General features: G+C 46.1%; 1 protein-coding gene across 1 annotated transcript in view; it reads left to right on the top strand.

The window, feature by feature from the left end:
- The window catches only part of CUL9 (cullin 9), a 576404-nt gene that overhangs the window by 281322 nt on the left and 273324 nt on the right, over positions 1-21758 (top strand). The window contains exons 22-23 of the mRNA XM_069236395.1: positions 10404-10589; positions 11495-11610. Coding sequence (XP_069092496.1) covers positions 10404-10589; positions 11495-11610 — 302 coding nt within the window. The remainder of the gene's footprint in view (positions 1-10403; positions 10590-11494; positions 11611-21758) is intronic.

Below are 21758 nucleotides of genomic sequence, written 5' to 3'. Positions count from 1 at the left end.
ACATAAATTTAAACAAGGGGCGGCCTTTCCAAGACCCAGTGCCACAATACGTAATAACAACAGATGCTTCCATGACAGGGTGGGGAGCACACCTCGATCAACACAGCATACAAGGACAATGGAACGTACATCAAACAAAACTGCATATCAATCACCTAGAACTTCTTGCAGTTTTTCAAGCACTAAAAGCTTTCCAACCAATAATAGTTCACAAATACATTCTCGTCAAAACAGACAACATGACAACAATGTATTATCTAAACAAGCAGGGAGGGACGCACTCCACGCAGTTAAGCATGTTAGCACAAAAAATTTGGCATTGGGCAATTCACAACCAAATTCGCCTAATTGCACAGTTTATACCAGGGATACAAAATCAACTCGCAGACAATCTCTCTCGAGATCACCAACAGGTCCACGAATGGGAAATTCACCCCCAAATACTGAACACTTATTTCAAACTCTGGGGAACACCTCAGATAGACTTGTTTGCGACAAGGGAGAACGCAAAATGCCAAAACTTCGCATCCAGATACCCACACAAACAATCCCAAGGCAATGCCCTATGGATGAACTGGTCAGGGATATTTGCTTACGCTTTTCCTCCTCTCCCTCTCCTTCCTTACCTGGTAAACAAACTCAGTCAAAGCAAACTCAAACTCATATTGATAGCACCAACTTGGGCAAGGCAACCCTGGTACACAACGCTGCTAGACCTATCAGTGGTACCCTGCATCAAATTGCCCAACAGGCCAGATCTGTTGACACAGCACAACCAAAAGATCAGACACCCAGATCCAGCATCGCTGAATCTAGCAATCTGGCTCCTGAAATCCTAGAATTCGGGCACTTACAACTTACCCAAGAATGTATGGAAGTCATAAAACAAGCAAGAAGGCCATCCACCAGGCACTGCTATGCAAGTAAATGGAAGAGGTTTGTTTGCTACTGCCATATTAATCAAATACAACCATTACACACAACTCCAGAACATGTAGTGGGTTACTTGCTTCACTTACAAAAATCTAACCTAGCTTTCTCTTCCATTAAGATTCACCTTGCAGCAATATCTGCATACCTGCAGACTACCTATTCAACTTCCCTATATAAAATACCAGTCATTAAAGCATTCATGGAGGGCCTTAGGAGAATTATACCACCAAGAACACTACCTGTTCCTTCATGGAACCTAAATGTTGTCCTAACTAGACTTATGGGTCCACCTTTTGAACCCATGCACTCCTGCGACATACAGTTCCTAACCTGGAAGGTGGCATTTCTCATCGCCATTACTTCCCTGAGAAGAGTAAGCGAGATTCAGGCGTTTACTATACAGGAACCTTTTATACAACTACACAAAAACAAAGTCGTCCTAAGGACCAATCCTAAATTTTTGCCAAAGGTTATTTCACCGTTCCATCTAAATCAAACAGTGGAACTTCCGGTGTTCTTTCCACAGCCAGATACCGTAGCTGAAAGGGCACTACATACATTAGATGTCAAAAGAGCATTAATGTATTACATTGACAGAACAAAGAACATCAGAAAGACTAAACAACTCTTTATTGCATTTCAAAAACCTCATGCAGGAAACCCAATTTCAAAACAAGGTATAGCCAGATGGATAGTTAAATGCATCCAAATCTGCTACCTTAAAGCTAAACGACAGCTGCCCATTACACCAAGGGCACACTCAACCAGAAAGAAAGGTGCTACCATGGCCTTTCTAGGAAACATCCCAATGCAAGAAATATGTAAGGCAGCCACATGGTCTACGCCTCACACATTCACCAAGCACTACTGTGTAGACGTGTTATCCGCACAACAAGCCACAGTAGGTCAAGCTGTATTAAGGACATTATTTCAGACTACTTCCACTCCTACAGGCTGATCCACCGCTTTTGGGGAAATAACTGCTTACTAGTCTATTGCAGAACATGCGTATCTACAGCGACAGATGCCATCGAACTGAAAATGTCACTTACCCAGTGTACATCTGTTCGTGGCATCAGTCGCAGTAGATTCGCATGTGCCCACCCGCCTCCCCGGGAGCCTGTAGCAGTTTGGAAGTTACCTTCAATTATTTATATATGTATCATCTCAACCTTAAATAAGTGCATACTTAGTCACTCCATTGCATGGGCACTATTACTACAATTCAACTCCTACCTCACCCTCTGCGGGGAAAAACAATCGAGGATGGAGTCGACGCCCATGCGCAATGGAGACAAAAGGAGGAGTCACTCGGTCCCGTGACTCGAAAGACTTCTTCGAAGAAAAACAACTTGTAACACTCCGGCCCAACACCAGATGGCGAGCTATTGCAGAACATGCGAATCTACTGCGACTGATGCCACGAACAGATGTACACTGGGTAAGTGACATTTTCATTTTCTATAACAAAACCTATTGGCTGGATTTGTCTCTGAGTGTGTTTTCCTCATTTATTGCCTGTGTGTATGTACAACAAATGCTTAACACTACTCCTTTGATAAGCCTACTGCTCGACCACACTACCACAAAATAGAGCATTAGTATTATCTCTTTTTGCCACTATCTTACCTTTAAGGGGAACCCTTGGACTCTGTGCATACTATTCCTTACTTTGAAATAGTGCATACAGAGCCAACTTCCTACAACCTGTCTTACCACTGGCTTGACAGGTGGTACAGGAGACACAAAACTCCTTAACTTTCTGGGACATGTTGGGCCAGTAGAAGTGGTTGACTAGTCTCTCCCACGTCTTGGTTTGTCCCAAATGCCCAGCAAGGGGAATATCATGGGCAAAGGTCATTATGAACTCTCTGAACTCCTGAGGCACTACCACTCTCCTAGTGGCACCAGGTTTGGGATCTCTTGCCTCAGTGTACAGGAGTCCATCTTCCCAATAGACCCTATGTGTTCCAGTTTTCTTGCCATTGGACTCTTCAGCAGCTTGCTGCCTAAGGCCTTCAAGAGAGGGACAGGTTTCTTGCCCCTTACACAACTGCTCCCTTGAGGGTCCCCCTGGGCCTAAGAGCTCAACCTGATAAGGTTCCAACTCCATAGGCTCAGTTCCCTCAGAGGGCAGAACTTCTTCCTGAGAAGAGAGGTTCTCTTTTTGTTGTTGTGTTGCAGCTGGTTTCCCAGTTGTCTTTCCTTTCCTCTTGGTAGGCTGGGCCCTTTTTCCAGACTCCAGCTCTACTTTTTCACCCTGAGCCTTGCATTGTGCTCTTGTTTTTACACACACCAGTTCAGGGATACCCAGCATGGCTGCATGGGTTTTCAGTTCTACCTCAGCCCATGCTGAGGACTCCAGGTCATTTCCAAGCAAACAGTCTACTGGGATATTTGAGGAGACCACCACCTGTTTCAGGCCATTGACCCCTCCCCACTCTAAAGTTACCATAGCCATGGGATGTACTTTAGTTTGATTGTCAGCATTGGTGACTGGATAAGTTTGTCCAGCCAGGTATTGACCAGGGGAAACCAGTTTCTCTGTCACCATAGTGACACTGGCACCTGTATCCCTCAGGCCTTCTACACTTGTCCCATTAATTAAGAGCTGCTGCCTGTATTTTTGCATATTAGGAGGCCAGGCAGCCAGTGTGGCTAAATCCACCCCACTCTCAGAGACTAATGTAGCTTCAGTGTGACACCTGATTTGCTCTGGGCACACTGTTGATCCCACTTGGAGACTAGCCATTCCAGTGTTAGCTGGAGTGGAGTTAGAAGTGGTACTTTTCTTGGGACAGGCCTTGTCTCCAGTTTGGTGTCCAGGCTGATTACAGCTACGACACCAGGCCTTTTTGGGATCAAAGTTTTTACCCTTGTACCCAAAATTGTTTTGTGAAGAGGCTCTGGGCCCACCCTCCTGTGCAGGTTTTTGGGGGCCTGTAGAAGACTCTTTACTATTTTTGTTTTTGGCTGTCTCACCACCTTTCCCCTGGGGAGGTTTTGTGACACCTTTCTTTTGGTCACCCCCTGTGGAAGTCTTGGTCACCCTAGTCTTGACCCAATGGTCCGCCTTCTTTCCCAATTCTTGGGGAGAAATTGGTCCTAGGTCTACCAGATGCTGATGCAGTTTATCATTGAAACAATTACTTAATAGGTGTTCTTTCACAAATAAATTGTACAGCCCATCATAATTACTTACACCACTGCCTTGAATCCAACCATCTAGTGTTTTTACTGAGTAGTCTACAAAGTCAACCCAGGTCTGGCTCGAGGATTTTTGAGCCCCCCTGAATCTAATCCTATACTCCTCAGTGGAGAATCCAGGGTAGCCTTCATGAGGTCATAGGATTATGCATCTTTTCCAGAGAGTGTGAGGAGTCTATCCCTACACTTTCCAGTGAACATTTCCCAAAGGAGAGCACCCCAGTGAGATTTGCTTACTTTTCTGGTTACACAAGCCCTCTCAAAAGCTGTGAACCATTTGGTGATGTCATCACCATCTTCATATTTAGTTACAATCCCTTTAGGGATTTTCAACATGTTAGGAGAATCTCTGACCCTATTTATGTTGCTGCACCATTGATGGGTCCTAGGCCCATCTCTTGTCTTTCCCTTTCTATGGCTAGGATCTGTCTTTCCAAAGCCAATCTTTTGGCCATCCTGGCTAACTGGATGTCCTCTTCACTGGAGTTATCCTCAGGGATTTCAGAGGTGCTTGTCCCTCCTGTGAGGGAAACAGCATCTCTGACTAGTATAGTTGGAAACAGGGCTTGAGTAGCCCTGTTCTCCCTAAGTAGGACTGGAGGGGGGGAATTCTCCTCCAAGTCACTATCTTCATCCTCTGTGTTGCCATCCTCAGAGGGGTTGGCTTTTTCAAACTCTGCCAAAAGCTCCTGGAGCTGTTGTTTGTAGGGTCTTGAGCCAATTGTTATTTTCTTTATTTTACAGAGTGACCTTAGCTCCCTCATCTTAAGATAGAGGTAAGGTGTGAGGTCGAGTTCCTCCACATTCATCTCTGCACTAGACATTATGTTTCTAAAAGTTGGAATACTTTTTAAGAATCTAAAACTAGTTCTAGGTTCTAATTAAAACTTTCACAAAACTTTTAACCTCTAAAAGAAATGCTAACAGGGACTAACACAAGGCCCTACAGGACTTTTAAAAATTTAGAAAAATAGTTCAAATTGCAAAAAATCAATTTCTAATGACAATTTTTTGAATTTGTCGTGTGATCAGGTATTGGCTGAGTAGTCCAGCTAATGCAAAGTCTTGTACCCCACCGCTGATCCACCAGTGTAGGATGTTGGCTCTGTATGCACTATTTCAAAGTAAGGAATAGTATGCACAGAGTCCAAGGGTTCCCCTTAGAGGTAAGATAGTGGAAAAAGGAGATAATACTAATGCTCTATTTTGTGGTAGTGTGGTCGAGCAGTAGGCTTATCAAAGGAGTAGTGTTAAGCATTTGTTGTACATACACACAGGCAATAAATGAGGAACACACACTCAGAGACAATTCTAGGCCAATAGGTTTTTGTATAGAAAAATATATTTTCTTAGTTTATTTTAAGAACCACAGGTTCAAATTCTACATGTAATACTTTGCATGAAAGGTGTTGCAGGTAAGTACTTTAGGAACTTTGAATAATCACAATAGCATATATACTTTTCAAATAAAACACATAGCTTTTTTAAAACTAGACACTTAGTGCAATTTTTACAGTTCCTAGGGGGAGGTAAGTAATTGTTAGTTCTTGCAGGTAAGTAAACCACCTACGGGGTTCAAGTTGGAGTCCAAGGTAGCCCACCGTTGGGGGTTCAGAGCAACCCCAAAGTTACCACACCAGCAGCTCAGGGCCGGTCAGGTGCAGAGTTCAAAGTGGTGCCCAAAACACATAGGCTTAAATGGTAAAGGTGGTGCCCCCGGTTCCAGTCTGCCAGCAGGTAGGTACCCGCGTCTTCGGAGGACAGACCAGGGGGGTTTTGTAGGGCACCGGGGGAGGACACAAGTCAGCAAAGAAAGTACACCCTCCGCAGCACGGGGGCAGCCGGGTGCAGTGTGCAAACACGCGTCGGGTTTTCAATATGTTTCAATGGGAGACCAAGGGGTCTCTTCAGCGATACAGGCAAGGGGGGGGCTCCTCGGGGTAGCCACCACCTGGGCAAGGGAGAGGGCCTCCTGGGGGTCACTCCTGCACTGGAGTTCCGATCCTTCAGGTCCAGGGGGCTGCGGGTGCAGGGTCTTTTCCATGCGTCGGGATCTGGGAGTCACAGTCGCGGTCAGGGGGAGCCTCGGGATTCCCTCTGCAGACGTCGCTGTGGGGGCTCAGGGGGGACAACTTTGGTTACTCACAGTCTCTGAGTCGCCGGGGAGTCCTCCCTGAAGCGTTGTTTCTTCACCAGTCGAGTCGGGGTCGCCGGGTGCAGAGTTGCAAGTCTCACGCTTCTGGCGGGAATTGCAGGGGTCTTTAAATTGCTTCTTTGGAAACAAAGTTGCAGTCTTGGGTGAACAGGGCCGCTGTTCTCTGGAGTTTCTTGGTCCTTTTAGAGCAGGGCAGTCCTCTGAGGATTCAGAGGTCGCTGGTCCTGGGGAAAGCGTCGCTGGAGCAGTTTTCTTCCGAAGGGGGGAGACAGGACGGTAGAGCTGGGGCCAAGGCAGTTGGTGTCTCCGTCTTCTCTGCAGGGTTTTTCCGCTCAGCAGTCCTCTTCTTCTTAGGTTGCAGGAATCTGGTTTCCTAGGTTCAGGGGAGCCCCTAAATACAGAATTTAGGGGTGTGTTTAGGTCAGGGAGGGCAGTAGCCAATGGCTACTAGCCCTGAGGGTGGCTACACCCTCTTTGTGCCTCCTCCCAAGGGGAGAGGGTCACATTCCTATCCCTATTGGGGGGATCCTCCATCTGCAAGATGGAGGATTCCTAAAAGTCAGAGTCAATTCAGCTCAGGTTGCCTTAGGGGCTGTCCTGACTGGTCAGTGTCTCCTCCTTGTTTTTCTCATTATCTCCTCCGGCCTTGCCGCCAAAAGTGGGGCCGTGGCCGGAGGCGGCGGGCAACTCCACTAGCTGGAATGCCCTGTGGTGCTGGAACAAAGGGGGTGAGCCTTTGAGGCTCACCGCCAGGTGTTACAGCTCCTGCCTGGGGGAGGTGATAGGATCTCCACCCAGTGCAGGCTTTGTTACTAGCCACAGAGTGACAAAGGCACTCTCCCCATGTGGCCAGCAACATGTCTCGAGTGTGGCAGGCTGCTAAAACCAGTCAGCCTACACGGGTAGTTGGTTAAGGTTTCAGGGGGCACCTCTAAGGTGCCCTCTGGGGTGTATTTTACAATAAAATGTACACTGGCATCAGTGTGCATTTATTGAGCTGAGAAGTTTGATACCAAACTTCCCAGTTTTCAGTGTAGCCATCATGGTGCTGTGGAGTTCGTGTTTGACAAACTCCCAAACCATATACTCTTATGGCTACCCTGCACTTACAATGTCTAAGGTTTGGCTTAGACACTGTAGGGGCACAGTGCTCATGCACTGGTGCCCTCACCTATGGTATAGTGCACCCTGCCTTAGGGCTGTAAGGCCTGCTAGAGGGGTGACTTATCTATACTTGCATAGGCAGTGAGAGGCTGACATGGCACCCTGAGGGGAGTGACATGTCGACTTACTCATTTTGTTCTCACCAGCACACACAAGCTGGCAAGCAGTGTGTCTGTGCTGAGTGAGGGGTCCCCAGGGTTGCATAAGATATGCTGCAGCCCTTAGAGACCTTCCCTGGCATCAGGGCCCTTGGTACCAGGGGTACCAGTTACAAGGGACTTACCTGGATGCCAGGGTGTACCAATTGTGTGAAACAAAAGTACAGGTTAGGGAAAGAACACTGGTGCTGGAGCCTGGTTAGCAGGCCTCAGCACACTTTTAATTCAAAACATAGCATCAGCAAAGGCAAAAAGTCAGGGGGTAACCATGCCAAGGAGGCATTTCCTTACACCGTAGTTCAAAAGATCCTCCAGGTGAGTTTCACAGTCTCCAGTTTCATAATAGGAGAACCATAGCAGTATCCAAAGCCAACACGTTTCGTCTGCATTGACCATATAGCAGCAAACTTCATCAGGGTGTACCCTTGCCAGGCAGTAGTAACTCAGATCGTCACCACCTGAAGTCCAATAGATGAATAATGTGGAATTCTATCTGCCTTGTAGCCCCATAAGTCCTGCGTGGATGGAGAGTTCTCCGCCGAATCAGCTGAGGATGTGGAGAATCCCAAGCTCAAACTGATGGTGCTTTTGTGTTTCTCTCGTTATTCAAAATTACGCCATTATGTCTTGTTTTGTAGTTTTGTGTCGTTCACTGTAACAGTTTACCACGAATGCAAACAAAAACACTAGTGGTGCCCATGTTTTTACATTTTATTTTTTTTCTGCAAAAAATATTCTCTCGTCCAAAGTGGACGCAAGGATGCATTTCTCACTGAAGTAGAGCACCAAGTGCCAGTTTTGTAATTCAGCTCATAACCCGTAATTTTACATAAATTTCATGTAATTAAGGAAAAGCCAATTGAGTACATTTCTTACACCCCCGATGATGCACAATTAGCCATCCAAGAAACTCTGAAGCACTCTCCTTCCCAGACCCAATGAGGTTGAGAAATAACGACTGGAAGTGATGGGCACTAGAATCTCAGTTAAGACTGATATGATGCATCAATTAAACAAAGATTCCTTGCAGAGAGGGGCCATGCAAAGGTGCTGTGATTTTCTTAGTTTTACATTTTATGTTTAAGACCATTAAGCTATTGTGACACAGAATGTTGCCCTAAAACACAGCTGTGAGAATGCAGGTTAGGGAGACACACATTTTAAAATGAAATATGTTCTACGATTGAGAACATGGTCTAGCACCAGAGGAAAGGTGTCTGGGGTAGTGGCACCAAGTTACTGAGAATCAGCGGCTTCTGGAGAGTGGCTGATGTGATACTGCACAAATGCCCTGAAAGCGTACTCAAGACTTTTGAAAGTTCTCCTCTTAGTTTCTGATCTTCATATGATATTTTCCATGACTGCAATGTCCCATGTCTTTGATCGCTGTATGTCAAGCGAGGATTTCAGCAACAACTTACACCTGTGTGCCAACGGAAGTCTCGCTGCCACCAAGCAATGAGTTTGCCACCTCTGAGCCCTTTGTGAACCATCCAGCAATGATTTTGCCACCTCTGAGCCCGTTGTGTTCCACCAAGCAATGAGTTTGCGCCTCTGAGCCCTTTGTGAACCACCAAGCAATAAGTTTGCCACCTCTGAGCCCTTTGTGAACCACCAAGCAATGAGTTTGCCACCTCTGAGCCCTGTGTGAACCGTCCAGCAATGAGTTAGCCACCTCTGAGCCCGTTGTGTTCCACCAAGCAATGAGTTAGCCATCTCTGAGCCCTTTGTGAACCGTCCAGCAATGAGTTTGCCACCTCTGAGACCGTTGAATTTGAGTTGTCCAGGTCTGGCACATTCAGCAGTACAGCCAGCTTGTTAAGACAGAAGACCTTGAAAATGTCTTATCAGTGACAGGATCATTTCCAGATAATCTGGATGGGCGCACAGGCCCACCAGATGTGGTGATAGCACCTTTGCAGTGGTGCCAGCAGGATGACAAAACGAATCTAGCTGGAGTTCGGTACCATCTTTCCAGACGTGTTCGGAGCTTTCTAAGTGTTGTCCTTGTGGCAGGTGCATATGTGAGAGAACTTGAAACCAACCGCCCTTGCGATCTCTTCGAGTCTCCCTTTTAGAAGTCTGATTCCTATAGGCACCGGTAAAGGTGGGCGCATCCGTAGACTGCAGTGAAGAGTATTTGATAGAATTCGGTCAGCGATTTTTATTTTTTTAATGTTATTGTGCTGAAGCTAATGCTAATGAATGGTCCTCATTTAGAGGCAAGAGCCTTATGTCTGAAAGAGGACCGGTGCCCTGGATGCAAGTACCTGAGAGGTCCAGTCTCTCTGAGGTTGAAGGATGCCCTGCAGCGCTCTGTCTAGATAGATGTTTCCTGGTTGTATAGATGGCTGATGGGTAAAGATCACCTGCTCCCGATCGTGAGAGTTTGGTGACATAGGCAAGCGTAAAGCGGGAGGTGCCAAGAATGTGTGCGATTGTCAATAATACAGGAAGCCAATCTGGGTTGGCAGGTCACCTTATGCTAGTAGAAAAGGGTTTTACTAATAGAGCTAAAGAGGTGGTCGTTGAAGACACTGCAATCAATACTACTGCAAAATAAAGTTAAACCTCTTGAAAACTTTCTTCTATTCAGATCTGGCAAATACGACACACGATCTATACAAATCATTTTTTGAGTTCTTTTCCTGAGAGCAAACAGTTTGAAGAAAAAAATCTTAATTTGGAGACACTTTTTGCTGAACTTAAATGTCCTAAAATGAATGCAAATTCTACAAATGTCACTCTGACGTGGACCACCATATAAACACTCTATTCTGTTTTAGATTCCAGTGGTGTGAGCCCTCTCTGCTGGCTCCTCAGTGAGTACCTTGTGAACTCTGAAACCTCTCGGCGTGCCAAAAGCCGAGCCACAATCTTCAACTCGCGTGTACGTAGGCTGACCCATCTCCTGGTGCACGTCGACACCAACAGCCCAGAAACGGAGGAGCTTAAGCCACCAACCAAAAGTAGTGAGTATTGTTTTCTGCACATGTGTACATCTGGCTTGGTGTCTTCCTCGCATGTGTTCTGTCTCGTTGGGTATCATGTCTGGTTCCTTCGTCTCTTGTGTTACAGGTAATGTTGCGTTGCTGCGTTTTGTGCACTGTAGAGTTCATAATTTTTTTAAAGCATCTATTACCTCCCTATCCCCTCATTCCTTTAGCTGGGGGAGCCTGCTTTTTAAAGTGTACCTTTGGGGCGGAAGCTTCATATCCCTTTCGCTGCAGAAATGTTGAGGCGGTAGGCCAGAAATGGGAACCTGGAGGTTCTGAACAGGTTCTTGTTTGCTTCTAGCCATATGTCATGTGCCAAGTGTCTAGGAGGTGGTTGCGCCTGCGATTGAATGCGATTTCAGTATTTCTTTAGTGATGATTGTTGAGCAGTATATAACCTGTTGTGACTTTGCAGCAGTAACTGGCTAGCCAAGAGGCATCCTTGTTGGACTGGTGTACTCCAGTTAGATAACCATGTTACTTTCCTTGGGCACATGTCCTTTTGCTGGGAGTGAAGTTAATCAATGAAGATCTGCTTTAGGAGGGAGAGAAGGCTGGAAGTTGAAATGCAGCATTACTCTTTACATAATACAGCGCACTGAATGGGGAGCCAAGCAGCGCCCAGAGTCGCTGGAAGGGCATAGAGGGGTTTGAAGGGGAGTCTAGAACGGAAGGTTGAAGAGAGACCGAAGAGTCCAGCAGAGACAGGAGACTGGCACAGAGGCTGTTTCCCCTCTGTCCTTGTTCCCCTCTTGCTGGGTTTGTACTATACTTTTTTCCTAGATCTTGTGTGCACGCCTCGTCCTCCACTCAGATACGCCCCACACTCCCTTCATACAATGCTGTTTGGCTGAATTTAACAGCTTTTGAACTGTTTGCAGATGGTAAGAATGGGAAAAGCAAAGAAGTGAGCGCTGGAGCAGTGAAAACGCCTGTCAACAAACCCAGCAGCATGGCAGGGATCACGCAGTGCTGGCAGGGTGTGGTTCAGCAGCAGGTAAGACCTTCACCATCCTCACAGTAACTCTGCCCTCTCCAGACATCTACCGGTCCCATTAATGCCTCATTCACTTATGTCTCCTACCCTGTCCACGGTCCTCTGTATTCATTATGTTGTCTTTCATTCCCAGAGCTGCTTCAGACTACCGGAGGCCTCTGTGCTCTGAGCAGTGACTTCCCCCTCCCTTTCTAAACCTCTCAGCTCTCCAAGGGAGATCTGTACTTGTGCAGATACTAGAGTCTCCCTTACGTCTTCCATTAATGTCTCTCCTCCTTCCTTATTCTTCCTGCCAAGTTCGACAAGAGCAAAAGCTTAATTTATGTCCAAAAACGCCTTAGAAAGCTGCCTTGTCTGCCTGCGGACACCTTTTGAAGTCTGTTGTGGAAAGCAAGCTCTAATTAATGGGTCTCCATGTGATCCTCTTTCCCAGCCCCGCACCCTCTGGTGTTTAGTGTTACACTTTTATCTTTTTAACTCCTTCACCTTTTACATAATTTGATTGACTGCCCCCGCTCTGTTCTGTTCGGAGAGACTGCCCTGTTTTCTTTCCTTTTCTCTCACATCATTATCGACTATAAAACCTGCTTTAATATGTGCCCTGATTTTCTGAGGACAGCTTCAGTGGAGAGAGCCCTGCCTTCTCTTTTGAGCGCTCTGTGGTGGTTTTTGTCTCACGCCGTGTGCAGACTGTTATACACCACCTCTTGGACAACAGGTACACATTGCTTTTGTAACGGTCTCCGGACAGTGCTGTTGTAGCTCCTTCTAGTTATCACATAAAGCACCTAACCCCCCAGTGCGCCTGGTGACGGCATAGCCCTCATTTTAAAGTCCTCTTTAAGGTTTCTACCGTGGCAGTTTACCAAGTGATATACTCTGAAACACTATCTGTGGCTGTTACCACCAGCCCCAATTTCTCCCTAAAGGCACTATTGTCCTTCTGGCCCTAGCAAGAGTTTTCTACCTTAGTTGACCAAAGAGATTTCCGCTCTTTGCCTCAATACAAGCCAGTAAAATGTTTTGGGTGATTTCAACACACACGTTTAAAACCCCACTAACCAGTCGCCCACAAGCGTCTCAGCTCCTGGTCGGCCTTTCAGCTTATACAACTAATCTCTGCCCCTAACGTTCATTGATCTGAAATAACTGAGAGCAGAAAGCTGTGGATGTTATCATTCCTTTAAAGATGGAAACGTTCATAAGGAATGCCCGATAGCCCTTCGTATAGCAAAGAACTGTGAGCAGCGGAGGTGCAGCACAAAAATCTGAGACGCAGTGTCCCGTCATGTACAAGACTTTACACAGCTTTTTATAAAACTGAGCTCCGCTTCTATAAAAAGCCATTTCCAAACGCAAGAGTGAAACTTTACCCTGAGCAAATTTTACCAGCTAATGCTCTCCAAAGAAACTCTCCTGCTCATTGCGCTGCTTCCACTATTTCAGCGTCCCAGCTGTGCTCAGAACTCTGACTTTTTTCCAGTACTAAGTTCTTTCACCTCTTAGGACATTTCACTATTATCCAAACTGTTGTATTTCAATTTTAACTGTGATAGCAATTTGTTCAATCCCTGCTGATAAAGATTGTTACATCTCCTTTACTTCTTTCATGACTTCTCTCTGCAGTACTTCTTGTAAGGGCATTGTGCCGGCAGTCAGGAAAAAAGCCTTGGTTATCCTTCTTCCAGTCTAAGTCGATCCTGGCTACTCTTTCAGACCAGAGGCCTCTTATGGCTGAGATTGTGTCAAGTTGCGTCAACCAGCAACTGTCTAAACAAATCAAATAAAGCTCCTTATTGAATACTCTCCACTCCTGTTTAGCCCTCACCGTAGCACAGAGATCGTATTAGTGGCTGATTCCAGTGTCATCTGGCCGATTCTATACAGAGAGGGCTCAGCGGCAGCCCTCGTCCTTTTGGATCTTTCTGCAGCCTTAAATATGATGTTCCAGGGCACCGTACTTGGTAGGCTAGATGTCCTGTGTCACAGGCATCTTTCACAACGTTCTCTCCTCTTTTGTTTTTCAAGGCCGCTCCCAAGCTTGGACTCTGACGAACTATTGTTTTGCATTTTAAACCGATTGATTGCTGCGTGCAGGGCTCATCTTTGGGCCCCATGTTCTTCAACATCAATGTGGCCCCACTTGCTGCCATAACTATGTCCTTTGATTTGATGCTTCTGCAGATGCCCCCAGATTAGATGGAGATCTGCTCGTTCAAAGGACGTCTGTGTTAGGTGGGCAGCTAGATGAATTCCAGGTCTCGTAGGCTCAGCTCGGACAGGACCAAGGTCATCCTATTTAGAAAGCCCTCCATCTAGTCCTACTCTCTTGGAACCCTTCCTGTAAAACTCACTCGTTTTCAGTCTAGATCATTTCTGTGTGATCAGGGTTTTATAATGACAGGACCCCCTTTTCTGGGGTAATCGCATGCTCTATTATGCGCTCTATAAATTTCATATCAATCAATCCTTCCACTGCCGTCGCTAATATAGATGCTGGAGTACATTACCACAGCTCACCATTCTGACCTGTGACTACACCACCGTGCCTGCTGAGAGATTTTCTTGCATCAGTAACGGTTACTTGGTATCCAGTTCAGTGACAGGGTTATAGTCTAAGGCCTATGTCAGCACAGATTTGTTTTGATATCCTCTCAGTGTTAATCTACTTCCAGTTCCTCCAGAAAGCATGTGTTGCAGGTCCGCTCTATAAAATGATATATATTATTATTGCTGAAAACCTCCAGGAATGAACTAATCTACGAAATCTGAAACCGTGGCTATGCCCATTCCACCCTCCCATATCCGCTGTTGGGCCAGAGGACTGTTGATTTTTGGACAGCTCCATATAAGAAAGTGAATTATCATTTGGAGTTTACAAGTGTCCACCTCAAAATCTAAGCCCACCTCCTGCTAGATGGTACGTGAATGGAATAAAATAAACGTGTGCTGTATTCCTGGTAACATGCAAAAAGCAGTCAGAGTTAAATCAAAGGCAGTTTATGAAGTATTTAAACAGTGCACATACAGTAGAAAAAGTCACTCAGATTACAATGAAATTCAACTATCAATTTTAAAATAAATTGAATACATTTTTGAGTAAAATATAACCAAAATGTTAAAATTCCAATAAGAGGAATCAAAGATAGGAATTTTAAAACATGTAAGTGGAAATTGGTACCAAAAAGCACAAAATGTCAATGTTAGTCTGTGAAAGCGATAGAGTGGGACTTTGGTACGATTCGAGGCCAACCATGATCTTGAATCTGAAATTGTAGCTTCCGCTGCAGAACTGCCAGTTGGATGCCTGTCAGCGATTTGTTCTGCTAATACTCTGCAGCGTTTGAGTTTTTTTTACGTGAAAAACGTTCAAAGTTCCAAAATAGAAAGGGACTTTGTCCTTTTCTCGCATACATTCTGCAGGATGAATCAGAAATTCAATACTGCGCTGTGGAATTGCAGTAGGTTCCCTTGTTTCTGGAGCAAAAGTTTCCAAACTTTTTCCTGATACCCAAGCAACTACAGGAGGACATTTCTAAGCCCCCGGACCTTAGTTTGATGTACCTTGAGACTCTGGGAGCCAGGCACAGGCTACTAGCAAACTCCATTCCAGGTGCCAGTTGATGCTGTTCAGCTGGAAAAAGGCCTCTCTCATGTTTGTGTCTCTGGAGCCACACAGAAGGTCTGCCAACTGACCCTTGGAGTTCACTTCTTTGTGGTTGGTACTTTAGAGAGCAGCTCCAGTCCTTTAGAGCTCCTTACAGATTACAGGCATTAGATGAGGTTCTCTTCTCTTCTCTTCTCTTCTCTTCTTTTGTAGGCCCAGAAAGTAATCTGAGGAAGTATGAGTCTAGCTTTGTAGGGTACACCAGCCTGTGGGTGGGGAATACACTGGGCACTTGCTAACCAGTGGGAAAGTGAAAGTGCTTGAGAGCAACCCTATCTACTTTGTCATTTGTTTCTCTTTGCTCCACTGCAAATAATCCCACATTGTCCCTCACTCTCAAAATGCAAGATCTGTAAACCCTTCCACCCTTCTGCAGAGCCTGTGTGCCCCCAGAGGTGTAACCAGGTAATGAGCAGCCACTTCCTCTGTGACCGCTCAAAACTGGTTCGGAGGGAGCTGTCCTCCCACTGGGTTTGAAGCCCAGCTAGAGGGACAAAAGCTGGGCTTTCCAAGTGTTGCCTAATACCGGTTTGTGACAAGGCAGGCCCTATGAAGTTAATTAGGTTCCTGAGCCCACTCCAGCTGACGTTTCTGTTGGGGAAGAAAACACTTCTCCACTCCCAGGCCATTGTCTGTGTTCTCGGAGCAGGTTTCACACCTCTTTGCCACCTGATTCCCGCGAAGGACAGACCGAGCAGTTCCCATAGAGCTGTTGCAAATTGGTCTACAGTAGCTGCAGGCAAGGTAAAGGTAATTTCTAAAAGTTGTATTACCCATATATTAAATAGAATCCCTCTTCACCATTAGGTTGTATTGGATTTTTATTAAATACAAACATAATCTTGTAATATAGTGTTCGATGGCATCTGTCGCTGTAGATACGCATGTTTTGCAATAGCTCGCCATCTGGTGTTGGGCCGGAGTGTTACAAGTTGTTTTTCTTCGAAGAAGTCTTTCGAGTCACGGGACCGAGTGACTCCTCCTTTTGTCTCCGTTGCGCATGGGCGTCGACTCCATCTTCGATTGTTTTTTTTCCGCCATCGGGTTCGGACGTGTTCCTGTCGCTCCGAGTTTCGGAACGGAAAATTAGCTAATTTCGGAAGATTTTCGTCGGTATTGTTGCGTTCGGGATCGGCGTACTTAGATTCAACACTGCATCGAAGATCGAAGAGCTCCGGTGCCCTTCGGGGTAGTTTTTCGATCCCCCGTCGGGGCCTGGTCGGCCCGACCGCGTGCTGAAGAACGCCGATGGAACGGACCCCGTTCCGTTTCTGCCCCAAATGTCACAATAAATACCCCTATACAGACCAACACTTGGTCTGTAACCTGTGCCTGTCACCTGAGCACAGTGAAGACACCTGTGAGGCCTGTCGTGCGTTCCGGTCCCGAAAGACACTCCGAGACCGTCGAGCCAGAAGACTTCAGATGGCGTCCGTGCCGACAGTCCACCGAGAGTTCGAGGAGCAGGAAGAGGAAGGTACCTTCTCGATCCAAGAATCGGACTCCGAAGGATTCGACGATACACAAACCGTGAGTAAGACGTCGAAAACCACACAGAGGAAAATTTACAAGGCCCAGGGGACGCCACTGCCATCAGGCCATGGCTCCACCCATAAATTCAGTGACCGACCGTCGGCACCGAAAAAGGCCCAAACAGTGCCGAGATCGTCCGACTCCGGTCGAGACACTGGCACGCAGCCTTCTCGGGACCGAGAAAGTGCTGGAGACAAGCCTCGACACCGAGATGCCGGTGTGGACACGGCTCGACGCCGAGACAGCGGCACCGAAGAAGATCGACGCCGAGAGGTTTCGGCCCCGAAAAGGAAAAAAGTCACCTCGGAGCCGAAAAAACACGCAGACAAGGTTTCGGTGCCGAAACAAACTGCAAGCGACCCAGCTTCAGGCTCTTATACAGAAGAGCACTCGCTAACCTCCCAAATGCAAAAGCATAGGTTTGAGGAAGAGCTACAATCAACTGATGTGGACCATACGCAAAAGCGTATCTTCATACAGCAGGGGACAGGAAAAATAAGCACCCTTCCCCCCATTAGAAGAAAGAGAAGGTTGGAGTTCCAAACTGAACAGACACCACAACCAAAAGTGGTGAAAAGAGTTACCCCACCACCCTCTCCTCCGCCCGTGATTAACGTCTCACCAGCACAAACTCCATCACACTCCCCAGCTCACACCACCATAAGCCAGGGTGACCAAGATCAAGACGCATGGGACCTATACGACGCCCCAGTGTCAGATAACAGTCCGGAGGCATACCCTACGAAGCCATCTCCACCAGAGGACAGCACCGCGTATTCTCAAGTGGTGGCTAGAGCAGCACAATTTCACAACATAAGCCTCCACTCAGAACAGGTCGAGGATGACTTTTTATTCAACACACTCTCCTCCACCCACAGCTCATACCAAAGCCTGCCTATGCTCCCTGGTATGCTCCGGCACGCGAAAGAAATCTTTAAGGAGCCGGTCAAAAGTAGGGCAATCACACCAAGGGTGGAAAAAAAGTATAAGGCGCCTCCTACAGACCCGGTTTTCATCACTACACAGCTGCCACCAGACTCTGTCGTTGTAGGAGCAGCTAGGAAAAGGGCCAACTCCCACACATCTGGAGATGCACCACCCCCAGATAAAGAAAGCCGCAAGTTCGATGCAGCTGGTAAAAGAGTCGCAGCACAAGCTGCAAACCAGTGGCGCATCGCGAACTCCCAGGCACTCTTTGCGCGCTATGACAGAGCCCACTGGGACGAGATGCAACATCTCATTGAACATCTGCCCAAGGACTTACAAAATAGGGCAAAACAAGTGGTTGAGGAGGGACAGACCATTTCCAACAACCAGATCCGCTCCTCCATGGACGCAGCAGATACAGCTGCACGGACAATTAATACATCTGTAACTATCAGAAGGCATGCATGGCTCCGAACGTCTGGATTTAAACCAGAGATTCAACAAGCAGTTCTCAATATGCCTTTTAATGAAAAAGAACTGTTCGGTCCAGAAGTGGACACAGCGATTGAGAAACTCAAAAAAGATACGGACACTGCCAAAGCCATGGGCGCACTCTACTCCCCGCAGAGCAGAGGGAATTACAGCACATTCCGTAAAACACCCTTTCGAGGGGGGTTTCGGGGTCAGAGCACACAAGCCAGCACCTCACAAGCAACACCGTCCAGTTACCAGGGACAGTATAGAGGAGGTTTTCGGGGACAATATAGAGGAGGGCAATTCCCTAGAAATAGAGGAAGATTTCAGAGCCCCAAAACCCCTACTACTAAACAGTGACTCACATGTCACTCACCCCCTCCACACAACACCAGTGGGGGGAAGAATAAGTCATTATTACAAAGCATGGGAGGAAATCACTACAGACACTTGGGTTCTAGCAATTATCCAACATGGTTATTGCATAGAATTTCTACAATTCCCTCCAAACATACCACCAAAAGCACAAAATTTGACAACACACCATTCCAATCTCCTGGAGATAGAAGTGCAGGCACTATTGCAAAAGAATGCAATCGAATTAGTGCCAAACACACAAATAAACACAGGAGTTTACTCACTGTACTTTCTGATACCAAAGAAGGACAAAACGCTGAGACCAATCCTAGACCTCAGAGTAGTGAACACTTTCATCAAATCAGACCACTTTCACATGGTCACACTACAAGAAGTATTGCCATTGCTAAAACTACACGACTACATGGCAACTTTAGACCTCAAGGATGCTTATTTCCATATACCAATACACCCATCGCACAGGAAATACCTAAGGTTTGTATTCAAGGGAATACATTACCAATTCAAGGTACTGCCTTTCGGATTAACAACCGCACCAAGAGTCTTTACCAAATGTCTAGCGGTAGTCGCTGCACACATAAGAAGGCAGCAAATACATGTGTTCCCATATCTAGACGACTGGCTAATCAAGGCCCATTCGTTAATACAGTGCTCAAATCACACAAATCATATCATACAAACCCTCTTCAAACTAGGGTTCACCGTCAATTTCACAAAATCCAAAATTCTGCCGCGCAAGGTACAACAATACCTAGGAGCCATAATAGACACATCAAAAGGAGTAGCCACTCCAAGTCCACAAAGAATTCGAAATTTCAACACCATCATACAACGCATGTATCCAACACAAAGAATACACGCAAAGATGGTACTACAACTCCTAGGCATGATGTCTTCATGCATAGCCATTGTCCCAAACGCAAGACTGCACATGAGGCCCTTACAACAGTGCCTAGCATCACAATGGTCACAAGCACAGGGTCACCTTCTAGATCTGGTGTTAATAGACCGCCAAACTTACCTCTCGCTTCTGTGGTGGAACAACATAAATTTAAACAAAGGGCGGCCTTTCCAAGACCCAGTGCCACAATACGTAATAACAACAGATGCTTCCATGACAGGGTGGGGAGCACACCTCGATCAACACAGCATACAAGGACAATGGAACGTACATCAAACAAAACTGCATATAAATCACCTAGAACTTCTAGCAGTTTTTCAAGCACTAAAAGCTTTCCAACCAATCATAGTTCACAAATACATTCTCGTCAAAACAGACAACATGACAACAATGTATTATCTAAACAAGCAAGGGGGGACGCACTCCACGCAGTTAAGCCTGCTAGCACAAAAGATTTGGCGTTGGGCAATTCACAACCAAATTCGCCTAATAGCACAATTTATACCAGGGATCCAAAATCAACTCGCAGACAATCTCTCTCGAGATCACCAACAGGTCCACGAATGGGAAATTCACCCCCAAATCTTGAACACTTATTTCAAACTCTGGGGAACACCTCAGATAGACTTGTTTGCGACAAGGGAGAACGCAAAATGCCAACACTTCGCATCCAGATACCCACACAAACAGTCCCAAGGCAATGCCCTATGGATGAACTGGTCAGGGATATTTGCTTACGCTTTTCCTCCTCTCCCTCTCCTTCCTTACCTGGTAAACAAACTCAGTCAAAACAAACTCAAACTCATATTGATAGCACCAACTTGGGCAAGGCAACCCTGGTACACAACGCTGCTAGACCTATCAGTAGTACCCTGCATCAAATTGCCCAACAGGCCAGATCTGTTGACACAGCACAACCAAAAGATCAGACACCCAGATCCAGCATCGCTGAATCTAGCAATCTGGCTCCTGAAATCCTAGAATTCGGGCACTTACAACTTACCCAAGAATGTATGGAAGTCATAAAACAAGCCAGAAGGCCATCCACCAGGCACTGCTATGCAAGTAAATGGAAAAGGTTTGTTTGCTACTGCCATATTAATCAAATACAACCATTACACACAACTCCAGAACATGTAGTGGGTTACTTGCTTCACTTACAAAAATCTAACCTGGCTTTCTCTTCCATTAAAATACACCTTGCAGCAATATCTGCATACCTGCAGACTACCTATTCAACTTCCCTATATAAGATACCAGTCATTAAAGCATTCATGGAGGGCCTTAGGAGAATTATACCACCAAGAACACCTCCTGTTCCTTCATGGAACCTAAATGTTGTCCTAACTAGACTTATGGGTCCACCTTTTGAACCCATGCACTCCTGCGACATACAGTTCCTAACCTGGAAGGTGGCATTTCTCATCGCCATTACTTCCCTAAGAAGAGTAAGCGAGATTCAAGCGTTTACAATACAGGAACCTTTTATACAACTACACAAAAATAAGGTCGTCCTAAGGACCAATCCTAAATTTTTGCCAAAGGTTATTTCACCGTTCCATCTAAATCAAACAGTGGAACTTCCAGTGTTCTTTCCACAGCCAGATACCATAGCTGAAAGGGCACTACATACATTAGATGTCAAAAGAGCATTGATGTATTACATTGACAGAACAAAAAACATCAGAAAGACTAAACAACTATTTATTGCATTTCAAAAACCTCATGCAGGAAACCCAATATCAAAACAAGGTATAGCCAGATGGATAGTTAAATGCATCCAAATCTGCTACCTTAAAGCTAAACGACAGCTGCCCATTACACCAAGGGCACACTCAACCAGAAAGAAAGGTGCTACCATGGCCTTTCTAGGAAACATCCCAATGCAAGAAATATGTAAGGCAGCCACATGGTCTACGCCTCACACATTCACCAAGCACTACTGTGTAGACGTGTTATCCGCACAACAAGCCACAGTAGGTCAAGCCGTACTAAGAACCTTATTTCAGACTACTTCCACTCCTACAGGCTGATCCACCGCTTTTGGGGAGATAACTGCTTACTAGTCTATGCAAAACATGCGTATCTACAGCAACAGATGCCATCGAACTGAAAATGTCACTTACCCAGTGTACATCTGTTCGTGGCATCAGTCGCAGTAGATTCGCATGTGCCCACCCGCCTCCCCGGGAGCCTGTAGCAGTTTGGAAGTTACCTTCAATTATTTATATATGTATCATCTCAACCTTAAATAGGTGCATACTTAGT

The sequence above is a fragment of the Pleurodeles waltl genome, chromosome 5 (assembly GCF_031143425.1).
Source record: "Pleurodeles waltl isolate 20211129_DDA chromosome 5, aPleWal1.hap1.20221129, whole genome shotgun sequence".
Lineage (NCBI taxonomy): Eukaryota > Metazoa > Chordata > Amphibia > Caudata > Salamandridae > Pleurodeles > Pleurodeles waltl.
The sequence above is the reverse complement of the archived record's forward strand: the minus strand, read 5'-3'. Positions and strand labels throughout refer to the sequence as shown.